The sequence below is a fragment of the Acomys minous genome (genome assembly GCF_964271855.1).
Source record: "Acomys minous genome assembly, chromosome: 1".
NCBI lineage: Eukaryota > Metazoa > Chordata > Mammalia > Rodentia > Muridae > Acomys > Acomys minous.
Window position 1 is genome coordinate 36,907,000 of NC_140483.1, and position 24,298 is coordinate 36,931,297.

Genomic DNA, 24,298 nt, shown 5'->3' on the forward strand with positions numbered 1-24,298 from the left:
GCAGCCATAGATTTTCAAAGGTAGGAGAATACAATTTGTATAAATACCAGTTATATAATTGGCAACTATCAAATATTTTCCAGGAGGTCGTATTTACTATTATACATGTAAAATCTGGCTTGGTTTTTAAAATAAATAGAATATAAACTTACTAGTTATAATAAGACTGTAAGGACCTCACCTTTTTCACTTCATTCATTTAAAATATACATTCTTCTTTCCAAATTGTATGCTTTATGGAAAACAGGGGCAAATTTTTATCCTGTTTTGTTTTCCTGGGACAGTGCATGGCTTGCAAGAATTGTTCATTAAGATTTTTGGGTGGCTAAATATCAGTCTCTCATCTTTTTGAGGAATATTTTCTTATATGGTAGATAATTTTATAAAATGCTTGTTTTGCTTTATTTAGTTTTTTATTCTTTTTCTTTCTGAGATGAAATCTCACTATTGTTGCTTAGGCTGGTCTCCAACTCATGTGTTCACGTAATCTTGATATATCAGCCTTTGGAACTATAGACATGTGACCCTACCCCTATCACTTGTACTTTATATTTTACAAAGGAATAAAATTTTAAATGAAGTTAAGTACCAAAAGATTTTGAAGGTGCTAAGCTTGAAATACATTCTGTACTCAGGAGCTGAGCATGCCGTTCTCAGGAGGACAGGATAGCTTTTCTAAGTTCACTATGGAGATGGTGCGACAGTATATGAAGGAAGAGGAGATGCGCGCAGCTCACCAGTCCTCGCTTCTGCGCCTTCGAGAAAAGGCCTTAAAGGAGAAGACAAAGGCTGAATTAGCCTGGCTAGAACATCAGAAAAAGCAAGTTCTTTTTAACAAGTACACTTCGCTATTCAGTTTCTTTGAAAAAGAAGTGCTTCAAGTCTTAACATGTTTTTGTTTGGTTTTGATGTTAGGAAATCAAACTCGGGTTTGGTGAATGCTAAATACTGTGATACCTATAAGCTATGTTCCCAGCCTGTCTCATCTAATGTGATTTCTTCAATACACTTCTTAAGCTAAAACAGTGGCAGTAATCTTTGGTTTGTGTTACTTATGAGATCATTTCCCTACTGGTGAATATTTTCATTTCTCCTAGATCACTTCATCCAGCTCATTTTACATATAATATCTCTCATGTGCTGTATGTTGTTCAGAGTATTGCTGTCCTTAGAGGGTGGAGAGCCCAGGGCTAGCCTATATTACATACTCTGTAGAACACTTGCTGTCCTTAGAGGGTGGAGTCCAGGGCCTGCATATATTACATACTCAGTACAACACTTGCTGTCCTTAGAGGGTGGAGTCTGGGCTTGCGTATATTATTAAGGCTTTTGAGATTTATAAATGTGACATTTGTATTAATTAAAGAATATTCCTTGCAGACATTTACGAGACAAAGGAGAGGATGATAAGATGCCCCCCCTCCGGAAGAAACAGAGAGGTTTGTTGCTAAGGCTGCAGCAGGAAAAGGTGTGTGGAAATAGCACCTGTGTGACAGTTTGTCACAAGGGAAGTTTGAATGTTGTTTTACCTCATTATGGTTTGTTATTTCACTGTCATTGAGATTTAGTTGATAACTATTACTGTAGTGCAGTAATTATAGGCATTTCTTGCTAGTCTCACCTATTTCTCTTATTTTAATACTGTCATATTGCTAACTTATTAGACAGCCAAATCTGCCTCAATGTACTACAGAAAATAAAGTAGTCCTTCAAAATACAAATAAAAAATTAGTATTTTTATAGAAAAATGGATGTGGGTTAATATTTAGTTATTATTTTCTCAAGTAGATTTTTATGACATGAATTACATATTGACAAGATTTTGTCTTAGTGGACTTAGAAGGACCTTAGCTTTGAGTTCTGGAGAGGCAGCATAGTACCTAACGATTGAGAACTCAGGCTATGGTGACAGCTTGCCCGGATTAACATGATATGAGTTATGTAATAGATTATTACCCAAATAGTGTCCAAAACCAAATTTACCTAGGAAGTGTCGGTACTGGTTATACCTGGATTATATAGTAGTTCTATTTTTAGGTTTGTAAGGAAATTCCATACTGACTTCCATAGTGGCAACACTAGTTTATATTCTTCCCAGTAGTGTGTAATGGTTTCTCCTTCTCTGTTTCCTCATCAGCATTTCTTGTCCTTTGTCTTCCTGATAATAGTCATCCTGATTGAGGTTAGATGAAATCTAAATGTTCTTTAATTTTGCATTTCTTCATTGTAAACAAGCCACACAGCCCCACTCCAGAATACCACTTTTACTTGAAAGAATGACTGACATGAAAACTATGCTTATTCATATCCTCAGCAGTTAAGAGCACTTACCTCTTGCAGAGGACCTGGGTTATTTGAATAGTGAAAAGTATTTTATGCCACATTAAAATGAGTCCAGAGTGCTAACCATTATGATTAACTTTTCAGATAACTAATAATTAAAAACAAACAAAAACTCGCAAACATGATTAAAATAATGAAAGGCCGAGCGTGGTGGCACACGCCTTTAATCCCAGCACCTGGGCGGCAGAGGCAGGTGGATTGCTGTGAGCTCAAGGCCATCTAGTCTACAAAGTGAGTCTAGGACAGCCAGTGCTACACAGAGAAACCCTGTCTCGGAAAAAAAAAAAAAAAAACCACAAAACAAAAATACCCCAGATTTTTAGTATCTTTATTATGTTTATCTCATTGGTAAAGTGATTTTCTTTAATTTATGAAAGAATGGATGTTTCTGGTAAATTTTAACAATTATTAGCAATGAAATTTATTATCTTTGCCCATTAAATTAGCTGCCAACACTGTGTGAAGAATGACAGGTGCAGTGTAGTCTGAAGTGTTTCTGGTAGACTGTAAGTGGAAATACTCTGCTTTGTGAAAGATGGTGTCTTTTTGTTGTTTCTGTTTTTGAGACAGTCCTTTGTAGCCTGTGCTGGTCTGGAATTTACCATGTAGCCTAAATTGGCTTCAGATTCATGTTTTTCCTGCCTTGACCTCCCAAGTGCTGGGATTACAGGTCTGTGCCAGCATAACCAGGTTGAAAGCAATTTTTAAAACTGTTGAGAGCCATAGACTATTACATTATCATTGACTTGCTTTTCCTACTTTCAGGAACCTCTTATAGACAACTAGTTCATAGCATGAAACCGTTAAAGGGTTAAAGCATTCTTTTGGGTAGTGAGATATGTTACAGTTTAAGAATTTAACAGCACAATAGTGGTTATCCTAGTTGGTTTACTGATGTGCAGCCATTAAGCAGGTAATGAAAAGATACAGTAACATTGTGGGAAAATATAAAAGGTATGTTAGAGTTAGAAAAGACTATGAATTTGCCACCGTGTTTAACTACAGCTATTAAAGCTAAGAGATCATCGTAAATTATTTTAGAATGATGGGGTTATTTTAACATTTACCCTCTCTCACGAATTAGACATGTTTGGTATTGTTATCTTGAAGTACATTGTGTCTGTGATCTATGTGATGATGATTCTTTTCTGTATGCTACTTTGAACTCTCCCTCTTCGAATCTCAATCCCTTTTCCTAACTCTTTAAATGTTAGGCAGAAATAAAACGTCTTCAAGAAGCCAATAAGGCAGCTCGGAAGGAGAGGCAACTGATTCTTAAGCAGCAGGAAGAGATAGAAAGAATCCGGCAGACCACCATAAAACTACAGGAGAAGTTGAAGTCTGCAGGGGAAAATAAATTGGTAATTTAAATGAAAATTTTATTAAATTGTTTTCAGCCTATGTTGCTTGCTAATCTTAGCCCACTTTGTACTCTGAAATGATAGATATGTTTGTTCAATGTGCTGTAATAATGTCTAGGATAAAGCTGGAGAACACCTCCTGGAATGTGCTTATTTTGGAAGGAACATATAGCTTTAAACTCTTTCCTCTTATGAACTAAAGCAGGACAGAGTTCTTGCATTTGCATGTCAATCTATCATTACTCCTCAAAATTGAAAAGACAGACTCTATTGCTTATTATATGGTAGTCTTCTCAGATATCCAGATTTAATTTTATGACATAATGACAAAAGGTTCAAAGGACATATTTAGGCAAGAGCAAAATTTAGATCTAAGGTGCTGTGACGTATTAGTACTATGTTGGAAATTTTAAATCCCTCATAGTCTCCATTTTTATTTTTGAAATATTCTCAAGTTAACAGGAAAAACTTAAGCACATCACATTTTTTTTTCTGAGTTGCTTGATAATAAGTAGCCAACAAATTAACACTGATGTATTATTACTACTTAACCTCAAGTCTTTTCAGTTTCTCCAGTTGTCAGAATGGTGTTCTTTATAGAAAATCAATTAGTGGCCTTCAGTTTTTGTGTCTTTTTTTTGGGGGAGGGGGGTTGAGACAGGGTCTCTCTGTGTAGCCTTGGCTGTCCTGGACTCACTTTGTAGACCAGGTTGGCCTTGAACTCACAGTGATCTGCCTGCCTCTGCCTCCCAAGTGCTGGGATAAAAGGCGTGTGCCACCATGCCCAGCTCTGTTTTTTTTTTTTTTTTTTTTGTTTGTTTGTTTTGTTTTTGTTTTTCAAGACAGAGTTTCTCTATGTAACAGCCTTGGCCCTCCCACGCCTCCTCCCTCTCTAGCATCAAACTCACAGTGATCCACCTGTCTCTGCCTCCTGAGTGCTGGGACTAAAGGTATGCACCACCAACCGCCAAGCTAGAGTAGTTTCTTGACTTTGATATATGAGAAAAATACATGCCAGTCATTTTGTAGGGCATTTCCTAGTGGGCTTTGTCTGGTGTTCCCTGGACATTAGATTCAGGTTGTGGTTCTATGGGAGGAGTACCATGTAAGGGATGCTGTGTATTCTCATTGCTATCAACAGGTACACCTTGATTTTAATTGATCACTGTGCCTCAGTCACTTGATTAATACAATGTATACTAGACTTTACTGTCTTAATGCATTAGGTACTTTTTTAATTGCTGTGACAAAACACTACCACCAAAGAAAGTTATGAAAGAAAGCATTTAATTGAGTTGTCAGTTTCAGAAGGTCAAGAGTCCATCATTGGCAGTCCTTCATGGCAGCAAGTAGCAGGCATGTGGGCAGGAGCAGCGGAGAGTTCACATTTTGATCTATAAGCAGGAGGCAGAGAACATACTGGGAATAGCACAACTCTTTTGAAATCTCCACGCCTGCCCCTGTAACACACCTTCAGCAAGGCCACACTTGCTAATCCGTCCCAAACAGTTCCACCAACTAAGTATTCAAACATAAGCACATGGGAGCCATTCTCAGTGAAGGCATCACATCTTCTTGTTTTCTCTTTCCCTGTGCCTTCCTACTCAGTTGGACTGTGACACCTTTGCCAGGAATTTCTCTATGGAAAGGTCATCTTTCCTGCTCTGCTCTCTGTGCTCATGGCCTGGTGCTGACCACTTACTTCCACATGAACTTTCTTGTTGCCCCATTTACTCTGATCCTCCACGTAGGCTATGCTCCGATATTAGATAATGCTTTTTCTTCTACTCAGGTTTTAATCCCGGACTCTTGCCCATGGTCTCCCTTCACCCTCACATAGGTAGAAACCTGCTACTCTATATAATGGCTTTAAGACTCATTTGTTCAGGTTGGGGAAGGAAAAGAGAAGGGATCAGCTTTGTTTGTAATTTCATGAAATTTAGATAGGGTGATCTGTACCCATCTTCTTGTAAAGAATTGAGTATAAATTGCTATTTGTGGCAAAGATGTATTAAAGCAATTAACATTTTACTGTGTTGTCTGCAGATTTTTATTTGGTTTTAGTAAATTTTTTTAAAGGCAAGATCTTGCTATGTAGCCCTGGCTGGCCTGCAACTTGCCCTATAGCCCTGGTTAGCCATGAACGGTTAGCAGTTGTGCCTAAGCCTCCTCAGTGGTGAGATTGTAGGCACTACCATACCTGGCTTCAAATTTTGCTTCTTGTTCCTCGAAAGTAATATGTTAGTTGGTTAAGCCAGTAAATCCTCCATGTTTTCCCTGTAAACCTCGTAAAATCTATGAACATACTGTTTTCCATATTTTAAAATGTGTATTTTCCTGGTATATTTAAAGTTTGTATCTTCTATTCATTCTTTCTATGTATGCACATTTTATGTAGTTGTAGTGTCTTCTTGTTGTGCTAGGATTAAAGGTATGTACCGCCACATCTAGCAATTTTACTATTCTAACTCTTTTTAATTATATGATCAATTTCTATTTTGTAAGTAACTAAATATCTTAATTTCAGCTATTGTTACAAATGTTGTTTTAAGTTAAAACTTAAATTGACTGTGTTTAAGATCTCCTTGAGATCCTTTTAAAGCCAGTGTCATTTTTCTCTGTGTTGTTTGCAGGGCTCTCATAGTGATGAAGATATGAAGGATAATAAGGCAGCTAGTCCTGATCCAGCTGGCTTGGAGACCCGTAGTCCTTCCCCAATATCTATTTCCAGCAGTGAAACCAGTAGCATCATGCAGAAACTAAAGAACATGAGAAGCCGCATGGATGAAAAGTAATTTATTTTTTGTGTGTTTCCTATTTAATCACATGCCATATTTCATCAGATTAGATTGAGAGAAGAAAATATTTTAGCAGAATTACTAGATTACCTAACAGTAAAATCACTATTTATCTTATTTATAGAACAATTTTTTATCATTTTGATACAACTGGGTTTTTTTTTTAATTAAAAAAGTAGCAGTCACGTATATATTCATGATAATATTTCCTCCTTTCTTTTATTAAGAGAAAGGTTATGTGTACCGACTTGGGAAAGAGTGATATATCCTGACATCTCATCATTGGTTCAGTGACAGATCTCTGACTTAGTCAAATAAATACAATTTTAGTTTTGGGAATGGAAATGAATGAGTTCTTCAGCTGAAACCAGACAGGTTGAGAGTCTCTTGGGCTATGAAATAACTTGTCTTTGTTTACTTGTTTTGAGTATGGCCTTACTCTATAGCCCCAACTGGCCCAGAACTCACTTAACAGCCCTGGTAGGCCAAAACAATCCTCCTGTCTTAGTCTCCAGAGTGCTAGGTTTACAGATGTGCGCCTTCATGCTGGTGTTCTGTTATTTTTACATTCTTCTAAATTGTATATGCACATGTGTGGCAGTGGGGCGCACACTTGCACACCACCTTAATTTTTTGAAATGGCCTCTCCTACTGAGTGGTCAGCTCCCTGTTTGAGCTAGATGGGCTGGCTACCGAGTCCCCAGGTTTTGCCTGCCTCCACATCCCCAACACTGGGGTTGCAGGTACATGCCACCATTGCTGGTTTGTATGTGATTGCTAAGGATACAAACTCAGGCTCCTATGCATGCAACAAATACTTCACTGTGCTCTCTCCCCAGCCCTAAAGTGTTTGTAAGCATTTTTTTTCTTTATTTCATTTTATTTTGTGATGTGTCTCCCATGTAGCCCTCGCTAGCCTGGAGCTTGCTATATAGAATAAGCTGGCTTTGAATTCACAAGCGATTCACTGCCTTTGCCTCCCAAGTGTTAGGATTAAAGGAATGTCCTGCCACATCTGGCCCCCTAAAATACACTTTAAAAATATGTGTGTGTGTTCATGTTCATGTGAGTTCAGGTATGGTAGGACTCAGAGGACATTCATCTTCCATCTTATTTGCGATAAATCTCTTTAATTGTCACTGCATATACAAGAGTAGGTCGACCAGATGTTTCCTTGGTTTCTCCTGTCCCCACCTCTCATTTTATTGTAGGCATGCTGGGATTACAGATCTATGTAATAACAAATACATGTGATCCAGCATTTATACGGATATGGGCATTTAAACTCAGGTCCTCAGGCCGGGCGTGGTGGCGCACGCCTTTAATCCCAGCAGAGGCAGGCAGATCTCTGTGAGTTCATGGCCAGCTTGGTCTACAAAGTAAGTCCAGGACAGCCAAGGCTACACAGAGAGACCCTGTATAAATAAATAAATAAATAAATAAGTACAAACTCAGGTCCTCATGCTTGTATGGCAAGTGCATTATATACTACTGAACAATCCAGCCTGCCCTAAAACGTTTAAAAGATTTTTAAAGTACTTTTTGTGTGTATGTGAGGAGGGGGAGGACAATGAGCATGGCGTGTGTGGCAGCTGGAAGACAGTCTGCAGGAATGGCGCTCCTTCCAACCCATCTGAGGTATCGAACTTGGGATGTCAGGCTTGGCCACAAGCATATTTTCCCAGTGAGCCATCTCACAGCCTTCCCCACCCTTTTCTCTCTTTTTGAAGCTCAAGGATGGTTTATTAGAACTAATCCCAACAGCTGCCTGGAGACTAGGGAAAAGAAAGGAAGCCAGGGACATGCACTGCAGCTGCGTGGGGCCAGACACGTGGGAGTGAGGGCCTTAGAGGAAGAGCAAGGAAGCCTAACGTGCTAAGCATACTAAGAAGAGAGGCACAAAGAACAAAAGGGGAAGTTACACTTTGCTCACTAATTCAGAGATGGAGACAGTTTTATGAAGCTGCTGTACTTGAGCCAGAGATCTTGCTATGCAACTTAACTTATCCTGGAGCTCATTGTGTAGCTCGGGCTGGTCACTTGTCCTGACCCTCCCGCCTGCCTCACAAGTACTGAGCAGGATAGCAAGTGCACCTCACCACACTCACTCTAAGACTCATTAGATGTAGTTAAGTTGCACATAAGCTCTGAGCAAATAAGGTATATTTATGTGATAGCTACTCTTAAAATGTTAATTAAGTACAGTTCCCAGCACTCAAGCAGAGGCAGGCAGATCTCTGTGATCTGCGGTCAGCCTGGCCTACAAAATGAGTTCAGGACAGCCAAGGGAAACCCTGTCTTGAAAAACTTTTAAATAAATAAATAAAAATTAAGTACAATTATAAAGTAAGCTCTTTGCCCCTGTAAATGTCTATCCTGTATCTAATTTACTTGAAACATACTAAATATGGAAAGGAAAACAGATTTTTGTTGAGTGTCATTTTAAGTTAATACTTAGAACTAGAGGAAGAATGTCACTTGTCATTTGATGTATATGACATAAGTTTATCTAGTTATAGAATAGTGAAAAAGTTCTAGTGAAGCTCTTGCTTCCCATATTACAAGAAAGCCAGTTCATAATTTGGACTATTAAAATTATGAAAATGTTTTTAAACATTTTAAACATGTATGTGAGAGGCACATACATGTAGTCCCAGTAGTAGCGTGGAAGCAATAAATAAAAAACGTTCAAGGCCAGTCTGGATACACAGTAAGTTCAAGTTCACTCTGGTACATGGCAAGTTCAAGGCCAGTCTGGATGTCCTAGTTTGGGTTGTATTGCTGTGATACCATGACCATAGCAACTCTTACAAGGAAAACATTTAATTGGAGCTGGCTTACAGTTCAGAGATTTAGTCCATTATCATCATGGTGGGAAGTATGGCAGCATCCAGGCAGACATGGTGCTGGAGAAGGACCTGAGAGTTCTATATGCAGATCCACAGGCACCAGGAGACTGTGTGTCACATTAGGCATAGCCTGAGTGTATACATACATACATACATACATACATACATACATACATGAGATCTAAAAGCCTGCCTACACAGTGACACACTTCCTCCAAGAAAGCCATAAGTACTCCAAGAAAGCCATACCCCCTAACAGTGCCAACCCCCTTGGCACTAATGCTTGGGCCAAGCATTCAAACATACGAGTCTATGGGTCCATACCTATTCAAACCACCACACTAGCTTATTACTCAAAAATCCTTACGCAAATAAGTATAAGTTCTCTTACGAAGCAAAGTTAAGCATGAGTAAGAGAGTAAAAGAGACAGAGACAGAGGCAGATGGGCTTCCTGGTTTAAGTTATATGTACCAGAGGCAAGGGTGGGCAGGGCCTCTTAAGAGAATCATATTCATGTGTATATAAATTTAAGATTCTCAAAATAACTATAAAAATTGTTTTGGCGGCTTTAATATTAAGTCATTCAAAAGGTTGAAAGGTTAGGTATGAATATTTACACTTATTTTAGGTTTGTTTTGGATACAGGATCTCACTATGTAGCTCTGACTGTCCTAGAACTTGCTGTGTAGAGTGGATGGCCTCTAGCTCACAGAGATCCACCTGTCTCTGCCTCCTGAATGCTGGCACTAAAGGCACATGCCACCATGCCCATCCTGATACGCTTAACTTTGATTTCAAGAATTTTTCTTTAGTAAATGAAATGAAGTAATTATTTATGAGGAACATTAAGATGTTTGTGAGCTGTTAAATAAAAACTAGGTCAAAGAGGAAGTTTTTTCATAAATAGATCACAAAGAGGTCAAGAGTTTGTTTTTTTTTTTTTCTTCATTTTACTATAAACATGCTTCATGACCCTGTTGGTGAGATTTTTATCACTTTTTCAGGAGGGATAAAGGACTTTTTCCCCTTCCTATGTCCCCTTAATTTTGTCTGCTTAAAACAAAACTTTAAAATTAAAGATAGAGTAAAAGTGTAGGTAAATGGTAGGCGAGAGCACTTGATATGTAAGCATGAGGGCGCTACAGCCCACATCCAAAGAGCATTCACATGCATGGAGTCCTAGTGCTGTGAGGAGCCGACACAGGAGAGTGGCTGGGGCTTGCTGACTGATAGTCTAATTCCAGATTCAATGTAAGACTCTGTCTCAAGAAAGTAAGGCAGAGAGAGTGATGGAGCCAGATGCTGACATCCTTTTCTGGCCTCTGCACATAATGTTGCCACCCCCACCCCCATATACAGATAAAGGTGGTGCAAAGTGAATATTTGAATATTACATATATGTGGCTCTCTCTTGATTACTCATGGGATAAATGAAAGGTTTCTTCAGATAGGAACTTACTGAGCTAATACGGTTTTGCATACCTGTTATCTCATCACCACTTGGGAGATGCTGCCAGAAGAATCAAAAGTTCATAACCAGCCAGGGCTACAAAAGACCTTGTCTCAAATATAGACAGAGAGTCTGTAACTCAGTTACAATGTTTATGTAGTGACCCTTTGTGTGATCCATAACACTAGGGAGAGTTTTCAAAAGAATTTTTAATGCTTTTTTCCTAAATAAATTACTTTTTTCATTGCAGTGACAAAATACCTGATAAAAACAACTTAAAGGGAGAAATGTTTGTTTGGGTTCATGGTTTCAGCAGTTTTAGTTCATTATCAAAGGCAAGGCAGGTAACCTTGTCTGGGGTGGCGGGTTTACACAGTGTCAGGAAGGAAGCAGAGGGGAGCCAGAGGCAGGCATGGCCTTCAGAGGTTATAACCAGTATTTTCCAAGAGGGCCCTGCTTCCTGAAGCCTCTGTGGTCTTGAGAAGAGCTCTGCAAGCTAGGGGCCAAACACTGAAAACACAGGCGTGTGGGCACTTCACATTCAAGCCAGAACACTTCCTTTCCTAATAAAAATGCCTGTTACTACATGGAAGCACGCTGCATTGTTCCAGAAATCTTTTGATTTCAAGGTTAATGTAATGGTTCATAATTTTTTATTACCACCCTAGTTTTCATTCTTTTGCTATGATAAATTCCATGATCAAAACCATCTTTTGCAGCAAACTGTTTATTTCATCCTACAGCTCTTAGTCCATCATAAAGGAAAGCCAGCACAGGCACGTCAGGCACTGATGAGGCAGAGACCATGGAGGAACACCGCTTGTTCTCCATTGCTCCCTCACCTTGCTTTTTTACACAGCCCCAGGATGTTGCTGCTCACAGTGGGCTGGGACCTCCCACTTCAGTCATCAATCAAGAAACTGTCCCATGGTCTAGCCTGCTAATCTGATAAAGTCATTTTAGTTGTGTCAGGTTAGCAAAAAACTAAGCAGCACAATCGCTTTTACTGTTTTGTATCTTCTTCCAAATGCCTTTGAGTGGTGCATGCTGGAAGGAAGACAGTTTCAGGTACAGCATCTTTATTGATCTTGTACTCATACCAGTAAGAGCTTCATTGCCAGTCTCTGACATAGTAAATAATTCTAATCATTTAACCCACATCTGTAGAATAAATGCTAGTCTCTTTCTATCATGGTAACTTTATATTAGAGTAACAGTTTAAAACCCCTAATAACAAATTTAAGACTGGACTTACTAACTTTGCCCTCATGTTTCTTAAGTATTTTCATTAGACTTCAAAATATTAATCACCTATGGTATATGTGTTATTGCTATCTTTCCTCGTCAACTACTCAGTTGTGTGAAGGAGCATGGTCCTTGAAGCATTCAGTGGCTTTTTTTTTTAAATCTGTTTTAAGTAATAAACTTGTGTTGGGAGTAGGGATGGAGTCAGGTAGTAGTGGGGGAGAAAAGTTTGAATGATAGTTGAAATTTGAGGATGTATTAGTGATATGTTAAAAAAAATACATCCATTCACTAATGTTTTGACCTCTAAAAAAAAGTATTGTTTTTAAAAATTGCTTTTTAAATGCCATTTTTATTACCAAAAGTTTTAAGAGTTAGGAATTCTAATATGCTCAGCTCAAGTGTTAGTCAGTTACTACAACCTTGCACAACTGCTTTATGTCTAAGCACTGTTACTTGTAGATTGTAGAGACGACCCTGTTGTGGATACACAGATAGCTCCATGGTGCTGTGTGGGTTTTGAGAACAAAACTTGGTCCTTTGCAAGAGCAGCAAGTTCTCTTAATCACTAATGCATGTCTCCAGTTCCTTGGGCAAACTATTTTCTGTGGGTTTTTTGTTTGTTTTTGTTTTGTTTTGTTGTTTTTGTTTTTGTTTTGTTTTTTTTGTTTGAGACAGGGTTTCTCTGTGTAACAGCCCTGGATGTCCTGGACTTGCTTTGTAGACCAGGCTGGCCTTGAACTCAGAGATCTGCCTGCCTCTGCCTCCCATACTGCTTACTGTCAACTTTCTGATTGACTTTGATGACATTTTCTGAAGTGATAAGTACTACTTTGGGCTACAATGAAAGAGTTCTGTCCTAAATGCTTCACTAATAATAATGCCCTTGGTAAAATTTATATTTCTAATATATGACTTTTCTTGACCTTTAAAAGTATCTCATTCTGTAACCCAAGCTAGCCCTAAACTTAAAGTATGTGTGTCTCTGCCGTCCCCGTGCAGCTAGCTACCTGTTCATCATCCTGAAGGATTATTAGTGCCAGTGGCACTGTCCTAAGGTTTTATTTTCCTTCAGGTTTAAGGGGTACTTTTAGTTATACAATATATGTATATTAAATAAGGAAATGTGTTTCTGGGAAGATGTTTCAAATGTATAACTTTATACTCTTTTTAAACTATCATTTGTGCTAATCATTTCTCTAGTTCTTCATTTTTAAAAAAATTATTAAATATTTTTACATATGCATTAATATTACCACACATATATACAATAATTTTTTTTTCGAGACAGGGTTTCTCTTTGTAGCCTTAGCAGTCCTAGACTCATTTTGTAGACTAGGCTGGCCTTGAACTCACAGCAATCCACCTGCCTCTGCCTCCAGAGTGCTGGGATTAAAGGTGTGTGCCATGTCCCTTCATTTTTAATGTAGAGATTTTTAATATGTTTGATCTTTATAAATGACAAGTGTCAGTTCTTGTTCTGATAGAGAAGAATTGTTGTCTGTAAAAGGCTGGACAAACGTGTTGCCTGTATATGTTAAAAGCTTGTTTTATGCGCTCCAATACTATGTTGCTTTCCATGCTAGGCCACGGAAGCATTTAGCAGTTTTAAACTTTAAAAGGTGGGTGGTGTTTGAATGTTATAAATAATTTTTAACCTTAAACAAGTGCATTTTATTTTGCATAATATTTTGATAATTAGCATCAAAATAAGTTTATCTGCACTTATAAAGAATGACAAGGGACATTTCAGTGTCTTTCTGAAATTTTCAGGAATGCATTTCCTTAAAGTTAAGTACAGAAAATCAAGGCAATCCAGATATAAATGACGGTGTGTATGTATGGGTAAATAAATAGAGGATGAAATGCTATCTGTGGAGGAGCAGGCATGTTGTCTAAGACATGTATAAGTAAGATATATGTGCCTTAAAAAACAAAACAACAAAAACAAAAACATGGCTGGAGTCATACCTATATTTTTTTCCCTTCTGGGAAATCTGATATTAACCCTTGCTCTTCCAAGGCAATAATGAAATGTTGCCTTCTCTGCAAGTTACCGTTCTACGCATGTGAACAGGAGCATGCTCTGTCAAAGAGGGTTAGCCTTTCCAACTGTCACCAGACTTACTTATCCTTTTACCTATGTAGGAAACCTGTTTGCTACTACAAAAGAAGAAAAGCAAGTTTCCTCTGCCTTTAAAACTTTAACATATGGGATTTTTCCTATCTTTAGTCTTACAATTGAACTGTTAATTAGACTAGCTCACTTTATTTCTAATTATACATCCTGATATTTCAAAGAATGGGTATTGATTTTCAGTACTAATATTATTTAAGTAGTCCTTTGCTAGACTTAAAGCAAGATGTCTCTAATATGTTCTGTAAATAGTTTATGTTGTCAAATTTAAGATTTTATTCCATAAATTGGGTTACTGAATTATATTTTATTTTCAAGATAGATTATGATAGTAAGGTTAAATAAGCCAAATATAGTACTTTAGCTTAAAATACATAACAAGGTGCAGGTACAAAAATCAGTTGCTCAAAATTACACATGTGTATAGAGTTGCTGATACACCAGGTCATGGCCATATTGTTTAGTCAGGGTTAGAGCTTTTTGCAAACGTATTTAGCCTCACACTGTTCTTCTCATTGTAGTCTCATAAACAAGTAAATTTACCTGAAAATGTAGATGATGGCTAAGCAATGTTTGAGAAGACACATTTATTCAGAATTCATTAATAAGAAGTACATGTGTTTGTGTGTGTCACACATAAGGATTTGCTTTACTGAGTAGCATGTTATATTTAGGACGCATATTAAAAGGTCTTCATTCGACTCCTTTGCTTTCCCTTTCTCATTCTTCCTGCTTCTTGATCTCTTGGTTTTAAAATCTTCCTCCTTATTTTGTAGACACTGCTCTCCTGTTCACTACTTCTTCTCTGTCTTTACGTCTCACCACTGGGCCTCTCTCAGTGTCTGTTTTCCCAACCTTCATCCCAAATTCCAGCTGTATATCTACAACCAGTTGGTCAGGTAACTTTGCACCTTTTTCAGTGCACTCTTCGATAGAGCATGCTCTGTTCTTTTTGTTTGTTGTGTTTGCTTTTTTCCTTTTTTGTTTTCATTTTGTTTGTTTAACAGCAGCCTGAAGGCCTCTTGTCAAATGTCATACGGACTTTAACATAGTGTTTCCATACTAAATGACATGATGGTTGTTTAAGAATGAAACATCAGTTCCTCTTGGCCTTTTATTGCTTGTTGGATATGTGAATTTTTTTCCCTGCTTATCTATCATTACAGATCTAACAGCAGTAATAAAAGCAGCCCAGCCTGCATAGTCACAGCATCTACACGCTAATTAGTGGCCTTGCAACTAATCACATTTTGTTTTCACTAAATCAGTAATTTCTCCCAACCCTTTAGGCCCAAACTAAGATTTAATTTTAGAAGTCAGATTAAGTACAAAGACTCAGGTCAGTTAATGTGTCCTCTTACTTAGTAAGTCCAGAGGTGATATGCATGTGGCATCCAAATGGTGCTCAGCGTTTCATACCCAAAAAAAAGATCGGTCACTTGACATTGCATTTCTTAGGTAAAAGTGAAGCCCAAGTTTGAAAATAAAAATTGAAGGGGGATATAATCATTTTTGTTTGTTTGTTTGCTTGTGTATTTGGGCACTTTGGGATTTTTTTTTTAGTTGCTTTTGGTTTTTATTATTTTGAGTTGTGTGTGTTTTCTGGTCTGAAATTTTAGAATAAACTTCTTACATATTCTCTTATGAAAAAGAAAACCTATAAGAAAGAGTATGTAAGCTATTGAATAACAGTGTCAGTCCAGTTTATTCAAATATTCATTATATTTTCTTTTCTGAATTTACCACTAACTTTCCTTCACTACCGTGACAATCTCTTATAAGGGAACACTAATTTTTCTCGTATTTAAAAAAAGATAAGTTGGCTTATTGTGCTTCTGTCATTTCAAACTTAGAGAGGAAATGGTATGGATGCCCTGCTTTTGCACGGCTTGTTGGTGAGGCATGAGTGACAGCTTTCAAAGTGACCTGTTGTCTATGAGTAGGTTTTCTAACTATTCCTCATGGTGTGACTATAGGTTTCTGACAAAGCGAGAACAAAAGCTAATGCAGCGACGACAGCATGCAGAAGAGCTCCTGGAATGGAAGCGGCGTTTAGATGCAGAAGAAGCAGAGATTCAGCAAATGGAAAAGCAAGCTTTGGCTGCCTGGGACAAAGAACTAATAAAACCCAAAACTACGAAGAAAGAACTAGAGAGCCAGAAAACAGAGCAGAAAGGTATAAAACAAACTAAAACCTATATATTGGATTAATTTATTTATATGTGCTGGGAATGATTAAAAATGAAGAAGACAGTGCAGCTACTAGTGATGTGCAACTTTTAAGAAGCTTTAAGTAACTTCTTTCCAATATAAATGTGAAGGTTTTTTTTTAATTCAACCTGTCAAAGTTTAATAGATGTTCAGACAGGGAAAACCCAGGTGTTTAATTCTTTACTTTCCACAGAATGCAAAGAAGAGATACATTTCAACTTGCTTTATGACATTATTATATAACTGCAATGCTAAATCCATAAAAGAATGACACACAAAAGGAAAAGGTTATTCTTCTCTTATCCTAAATACTATGCATACAAATCTTATCTTAAGAATTACACTCACTTGCATGGATGGAGTCAGAAAAAGACTTAGGAACACACATGTAACCCTCAGATCAAAGCACACATGGAAAAGAGTTGTCTTTACCCCACATATAAGTACTAATACAAAATGAAAGGAGAAACCCTGGACTTAAAGCAGACATAATACTTAGTGATAAAGCAGAAAACTTTCCCCTTGAAATGTTTATTAATCATTGTATAAGGAAGGTTCTAGGGAGTTAGTAAGGCTTGAAAAACAATTAAAAGCTGTAAGTAGTGGAAGAAGCAAAATTTTTATTATTTACAGTCATAAAGGTATGCACAAGGATAACCTAGAATTTGGTAGTGACGAGATTGTGCATTGGGTAAGAGTGCTTGTTTCACAAGCATAAGAACCTAAGTTTGCATCTAAGTATCCATGTAAAAAGCCAGGAAAGCATGCATGTCTGCTTGTAACCCCAGAATTGTGGGGGCAGAAACTGTCAGCGCTAGGTTCAGTAAGAAACCATCTCAAAGGAGTAAGTCAGAGAGGGATAGAAGAAGAGACCTCACCTTTCCCGACTTCTACACATGTGTGCATAGTCACATATAATTGCACATATGTATACACATATACTCCTTCTCACACATACAGGAAAACCCAGGATTTGTACTTTATTAGGATAATGAATGAATTTAGCAAGGTCATTGGTTAGAAAATACAAAAAAATGAAACCCAGTTGTTGGCTGGGGGTGGAACTCAGCTGATGGAAAGTTTGCCTAGCGTGCATAAAGCTCTGAGTTCTTTCCCAGTGCCTGGATGTGATGGCACAGGACTGCCTCCAAAACTGAGGCAGGAGGATTAGAAGTTCAAGGTTAGTCTCAGCTTTACAGTAAGTTTAAAGCCAGCTTGGGCTGTATGAAACCATGACTTAAAACTAGCCAAACAAATCAACAAGACTCCATTCATTCATGTTCCTGCATGCAGCCCTGGTGACTTTAATTGAATCACTTTAAAAAGGGTAGGGCAGGGGCAGTGCTGGAGAAATGGCTCAGTGGTTCAGAGTGCTTCCCACCCGTGTCAGGTCTCTCACAATCACCTGTAACTCCAGCTTAAGGGGATCCAGTGCCCTCTTCTGGCCTCCTTGTGCCCCCATACAAACATGACATACATTCACACACACACACACACACACACACACGTACATATAAATAAATTTTTAAAAAATATACTTGAATGAGTCTAGGACAGCCAAGGCTACACAGAAAACCTGTCTGGAAAAACCAAACTAAAACAAAACAAACAAACAAACAAAACAAAACACACACACACACACACACATATATATACACACATACATACACACACACACACATACTTGAAAGTAGGAGAATTAGTTGGAAAGAGAACAAAAATGAGTGTAGAGATCAGTGAGAGTAGTAAGGGGACAAAAGAGGATAATAGGTGAATCTGATACATTATATACATGTATGAAAATATGATGAACCTCATTATGTATAATATACCTTATACATTTTAATGTACAAAACCCTCAATTATATATCTTAGACCAACAAAAATTGGTTTTTGGCCCACACTTCTAACTCTGGTACACAGGAAGTCAAGGTAGAACATTTGTGACTTTGACACCATCTTGAACAACAGAGTTCTAGACCAACGTAGGGAGAACCAGTCTCTAAACAAACAAATGTAAACAGGTAAGTAGAAAGAAGTGTAAGACATACTTCAGTATAAGGTTAACAAGATCTTTGTGAAAGAAAATGTAGACTTTGTTAGGAGACGTTAAACAGCAAAGCAGTTCCACATTCACAAAGGAACCCAGTGTCACATGATGTTAATTGTCCTTGAGTTCATCTCTAGAGTCAAGGCAGTTTAAATCTGAAGCCTGCCGAGCTTTTTGAAAAGGCTTTTGGTGGTCTCCTTTAATTTTTTTTCCTGAACAAAAGGTCTGAAAAGCAAAACTTTGGTAAAGAACCATAATAGGTAGAACCTAAATCACCATATACCAAGACTTCTAAAGGTGCAATAGCTTTTAAAATGTGATACTTACACTAAGATGGACAAATAGACTATGAACAGATAATTACCCAGGAGGACTTTCTCACATGATACCATGTTTTGGATCCATGTGTGTTGTCCAGTTTGGTAGCCATTTGAAGTTTGACTAGTACTTTCAAAGAACTGAATATACATGTATATGTGTAGTGTGTGTGTGTGTGTGTGTGTGTGTATGTACATGCGTGTGTGTGCACCTGCCTGTGCATGTGGAAGGTAAAGGGCTGCCTCAGGTCTTGTTCAGCTCATATAACACCCAGTATATGAGCATAGTACATTTGAGCTTTTCCTCTCAGCATGGACAAAGTCTGCTGTATACAAGTAAGACTTCTCTAAAATATAACCTAGGAGTAAAATTTTTAGGCTATAATGTATGTGTTTCATCTTTTCAAATAGCACTAAATTATTTTACAAAATGACTGAAGCAGTTTCTTCTGCAGAGGGGTATGTTTGTAAGTCATAATTGCTCTGTACCCTCCTAAGTAGTCTAAGTAGAATGTCAGTTATAATCACGGCTACATATAGTAGATATCTGCTCTCAGGTGGTGTCACCAAAAATTGCTAATGAACAGACTTTAGCAGTAAATGTTAAATAATGTGGTTTTATGCTGAAAACAAGTCTAAAATGTAACAAGCTTAACTTCTTTGTTGAACTTTTTTTTTATTGTTTCTACCCTGTGTTTCCAGGAATGGCGAGTGAAGAGGGATCTCCAGTGCCTTCCTACTCTTCCCGGAACAGTGGAAGTTGTATTCCAGAAGAACTGGGCAGCCCTTCTGATCTGTGTATGCCGTCTGAGTCTATGGTGCAGGCACAGCCCAGAAGTCCAGATCATAGCATACTTACTGAGGAAATGGCTTTTTCACAGGAAATGGAATCTACCTCTCCTAGTAAACATGTAAGTTAATGTCTGTTTATATCTTAAAACTTCCTTAGAAAAAACCTGTCTAAAAGGTATTACTAATAGTTATATTATTCCTATTAATAGCAGCATTAACCATCACCCATGTATGTAACATAAAGGGTTTAACATTAGAAGAGAAATAAAACTTTCAATAAATTTATATTTATAAGTATAGGAATTTAGCTTTAGTAGCAGTTAAAATTATACTCTATCAAGTCTAATTATACTAAAGAGATAGGCCTTAGTTAGAGTTACTATTGCTGCGATGAAACACCAAGTTAGGGAGGAAAGGGTTTGTTTTATTTTATTTTATGTTTTTGGCTTTTGAGACAGGGTTTTACTTTATTAACCAGGCTGGCCTCGAACTCACGGAGATCCACCTACCTCTACCTCCCTGAGTGCTGGGATTACTTGGTGGTGTGTATCACCGACCCCAACTAGGAAAGGGTTTATTTTGCTTATACTTCCACATCACTGTTCATCATCTGAGGAAGTCAGGTCGGGAGCCTGAAGGCTGGAGCGAGGCAGGGGCTCTGGACGAGTGCTGCTTACTGGCCTGCTCCATTTGCTTGTTGCAAAACCTATGACCATAGACTAGGGTGGCATCGAGCAGTGAGCTGGGCCCTCTCCCATCCGTCACCTCTTTAGAAAATGCCCTACAGGCTTTCACACAGCCTGATCTTATGGAAGCATTTTTTTCAGTTGAGGTTCCCTTCTCTCAGATGACTCTACCTTGTGTCAGGTTGACATAAAAACTAGTCAGCACAGATAGGAATTTCTTTTCTGGTTGTTGTTGTTGTTGTTTTTCAAGACAGGGTTTCTCAGTGTAGCTTTGGCTGTCCTGGAATCACAGAGATCCCACTGCCTCTGGGAGTGCTGGGATTAAAGGTGTGCATCACCACACCCAGCTAGGGATTTTTAAAGTCTGTTTTAGGGCCCATGAGATGGCTCAGTGGTAATAAGGGTGTAGCTGCCAAGTTGCCAAGTTTGATGACCTGAGTTTGATTTTCAAGGTGGACAGAGACAACTGACTCTCACAAGTTTTCCTCTGACCAACATATGTGTGTGTGTGTGTGTGGTGTGTGTGTGTGTGTGTGTGTGTGCGCGCGTGCGTGTGTTCATGCGTGTGCATGCGTGTACAAGTATGCACACACACACAAGTAATTAAGATTATTTGTGGAAATATGACAAGTTCTTTTGCAAATCTGCTTTGTCTTAAAAAGCAGTAACATCTTTAAAACATACCGAAGTGCCTTTGCTATAATTTAGCTAATAAATGCTAATTCATAATCAGAATAAGGGTGATGATTTTATCTCTTTAACATATCTAAAATAAATGGTTTTCAGTTATACTGGGCATTATTAGAATAACATTTTCTGTATTTCTTTTATTCTCTCCTTCATAGACAGATAAAACTTAAGATAGAAACTCACCTGTTTTTAAACTGGTTTTTAAGACATCAGCTTAGCAATATGAAGTACTATTATGCAATAGTAAAGCCTCTTTATTCAACCAAGTTACATACATGCTTGTGTATGTAAAAGTCAGAAGACACCAGGAGTCAGTTCTGTCCTCCTAAACCATGTGGGTACCGGCATTTGAACCCAAGTTGTAAGACTGACAAGTACTTTAGTCTGCTGAGCCATCTTACTGGCCCATGGATAAGTTTAAAAATATGGATAAGAAGATCTATAGTTATAATTTTGGTTTAAAATTTGTGTGTGTGTGTGTGTGTGTGTGTGTGTGTGTATTTTGCTGGCATGTATGTCTGTGTGCTTGGTACCCAAGGAAGCCAGAAGAGGATATTGGATTTTGAAACTGGAGTTACAGATAGTGATAAACCACCATGCAGATGCTGGGATTTGAGCAGCCAGTACTGTTAATCTCTGAGCCATTTTTTCAGCTAAGAATCCTCATTTTTACTACAGCTGTAAGAATTACTTGTATGATCCCCTATTGAAAAGTTAGTCAGATTCATGTGTATAACATTACTGTACCTGAAAGGTTTAGCAGGAAAAAAATTTAATTGTTAATGCAGATATGATTCCACATTATGTTGAAAACACTACATTGCTAATGTTCTTTTGCACCAACTTGAAAATGTGTTTAGAGTATAGAAGGTTTCTCTTTATTATGCTAATGATTTTCAAAATTATTATATGGCAAAAATAGGTTTATTGTATAGGTAATTTACTTGTAGCATAATTCCTGTAGTCTAGGGATGTGTGTATATCAACTGTGCATTTAATACAACCTTATTAATTTCAAAGTTCTATAAATGTACTAGCTTCTTCCTACCATTGTTACTAGCTTCATGTTAAAAACAAAGCTGATTGAATACTAAAAAATTAGGTAGTTTTCTTTCTGAAGAAGATGTATAAAGGAAATTAAAACAAGTGGTATATTAAAGTAGATTTTTATAATAAGTATTATTTGTGCTTATCAAGTACCAGGTAGCATGCTGAGTGCCTTGCCTGAATGATCTCACTTAACCACCACCACAACCTCAGAAAGCAGGCAACATTGTAAATCCCTATCCTGAGTTAGCAGGTCCGAACACTTGCCAGGGACTTGAGGTGGCTCTATGGTTAAGAGTGCTTGCTGCTTTAGTAGAGGACTGAGGCTTAGTTCTTAGCACCTGTGTGCGGACTCACAATCATCTAAAACAACAGTTCCAGGAGATTTTTAAAAAGATTTATTTATTTGTTTATTACTTATACAATATTTGGCCTGCATGTGAAAGAGGGCATCAGATCTCATTAGACATGGTTGTGAGCCGCCATGTGGTTGCTGGGAGTTGAACTCAGGATCTTTGGTAGGACAGCCAGTACTTTTAACCTCTGAGCCATCTCTCCAGGCCAGTTCCAGGAGATTTGATGCCCTCTTCTGACCTCCACAGGCACGAGGCACATATGTGGTACACATCCATACATGGCAAAATACTCATATACATAAAATAAAATAATTGAATCTAAAAAAAGACTTTCCAAAAGTCCTAGGGAGAGACAGGGGTAGTGACAGGAGTCAGGTCAGCTGTTTTCACTTTCTCATGATGGCAGGGGAGAAATTTTGTCTTTTATAGAAAGTATAATCTTCTATTCTTTGTGGACAGTTTTATGCCATTTTTCCTTCTTTCTATAAAATATGGTACATATTTAATATTTTTAAAGTTTATTTTTATTTCATGTTCACTGGTGTTTTCCCTATATGTATGCCCGTGTAATGTTATCAGATCCCCTGGAATTGGAGTTACAGGCAGTTTTGAGCTGCCACGTGGATGCTGGGAATTAAACCCAGATCCTCTGGAAGAGCAGCCAGTGCTCTTAACCCCTGAGCTGTCTCTTCAGCCCCTTAGTATTTTTCAGTTAAGTAAATAAGGAGAATAACTATCAATGACATAAGTAGTCATTTGTAATTTACTACCATTTTAAAAAGCATGTTCTTTCATACCTTTTTTTGCCTTTAAGGCACTACTCTCTCTCTCTCTCTCTCTCTCTCTCTCTCACACACACACACACACACACACACACACACACACAAGAAAAAAAGAAAAGTAAAATTAGCCAGATATAATAGTTTATGCCTATATGCCAACACTCAGGAGCAAGGCTGGTGATAACCACAAGTTAGGCCAGTTGGGGCTGTATAGTGATTTCTAGGCCACCTTGGCTTCAGAGTGAGAATCTAGCTTAAATTGTATGAATTTAATATAATTATAATGAATTATAATTATAACATAATTATAATAAAAATATAATGAAAACTGGTATGTTCATGCTAATTAAGAAACTATTAAAGAAGGAAAACAAAGCTTTAATAAAAATAGTAAACAGGGCTGGAGAGATGGCTCAGTGGCTAAGAGCACTGGCTGCTTTTCCAGAGGTCCTAAATTCAATTTCCAACAACCACATGGTGGCTCACAACCATCTATAATGTGATCTTATACCTTCTTCTGGCCTGCAGGTGTACATGCAGACAAAGCACTCATATACATTAAATAAATAAATATTTAAAAGTGGTAACTTTTTATTTTTTTTTTACCTTTTGTGAAATTATATAAAGTTGTGCTAAAATTTAATATATTTAATTACATTTGATGTTTATTTGATATTAAATGTTATGGAATATATTTTAAGTATAAAATACTTATTTAAAGTGTTCTAATTGTTATCTTTACTTAGTTGTATCTCAAAATTTAAATATAAGTCCTTGGTTGTATGATGCAATAATTCCTGTTTGACTTCTGTTTGTACAGTCACCTCCCAAAAGTTGCTTATCTCTGTCAAAGCAAGAGTCTAGCAAAGCAAGTCGTAGGACTGAAGGACACTGTCATCTGCCTGTCAAGTCTTACCAACCCTGTTATAGTTGGTCAGATGAGTCACTGTCTATGACACAGTCAGGTAAGGCTGCAATGAGTTTCTTTTCTTTGTTTTGAGTTCTCCTTTAGTAAGCTTTGTCTAACCACATCCTGGTACGCTGTTCTCCTTTGTTGCATTTGTATAGGCTTTTTCTTGGAAAGATTAACTCATATAGCTCAGAATTATCATTGATAATTATATCCTTAATTCCAAAAATTGTAACTAACTTTATTCTTTGTGGTAGTGGACATTTATCTCAT

At 37.6% G+C, this 24,298-nt stretch overlaps 1 protein-coding gene across 8 annotated transcripts in view; it reads left to right on the forward strand.

Annotated features, from left to right (window-relative positions):
• Positions 1-24,298, forward strand: part of CEP350 (centrosomal protein 350) — a 136,780-nt gene that overhangs the window by 87,211 nt on the left and 25,271 nt on the right. For 5 of the 8 annotated variants that reach the window (XM_084772197.1, XM_084772199.1, XM_084772201.1 and 2 more), the window contains 8 exons: positions 636-820; positions 1,381-1,468; positions 3,558-3,704; positions 6,338-6,495; positions 14,961-15,083; positions 16,161-16,360; positions 19,465-19,673; positions 23,936-24,080. In XM_084772197.1, coding sequence (XP_084628323.1) covers positions 636-820; positions 1,381-1,468; positions 3,558-3,704; positions 6,338-6,495; positions 14,961-15,083; positions 16,161-16,360; positions 19,465-19,673; positions 23,936-24,080 — 1,255 coding nt within the window. The remainder of the gene's footprint in view (positions 1-635; positions 821-1,380; positions 1,469-3,557; positions 3,705-6,337; positions 6,496-14,960; positions 15,084-16,160; positions 16,361-19,464; positions 19,674-23,935; positions 24,081-24,298) is intronic. The other 3 variants (XM_084772202.1, XM_084772203.1, XM_084772204.1) reach the window with 1 other exon arrangement.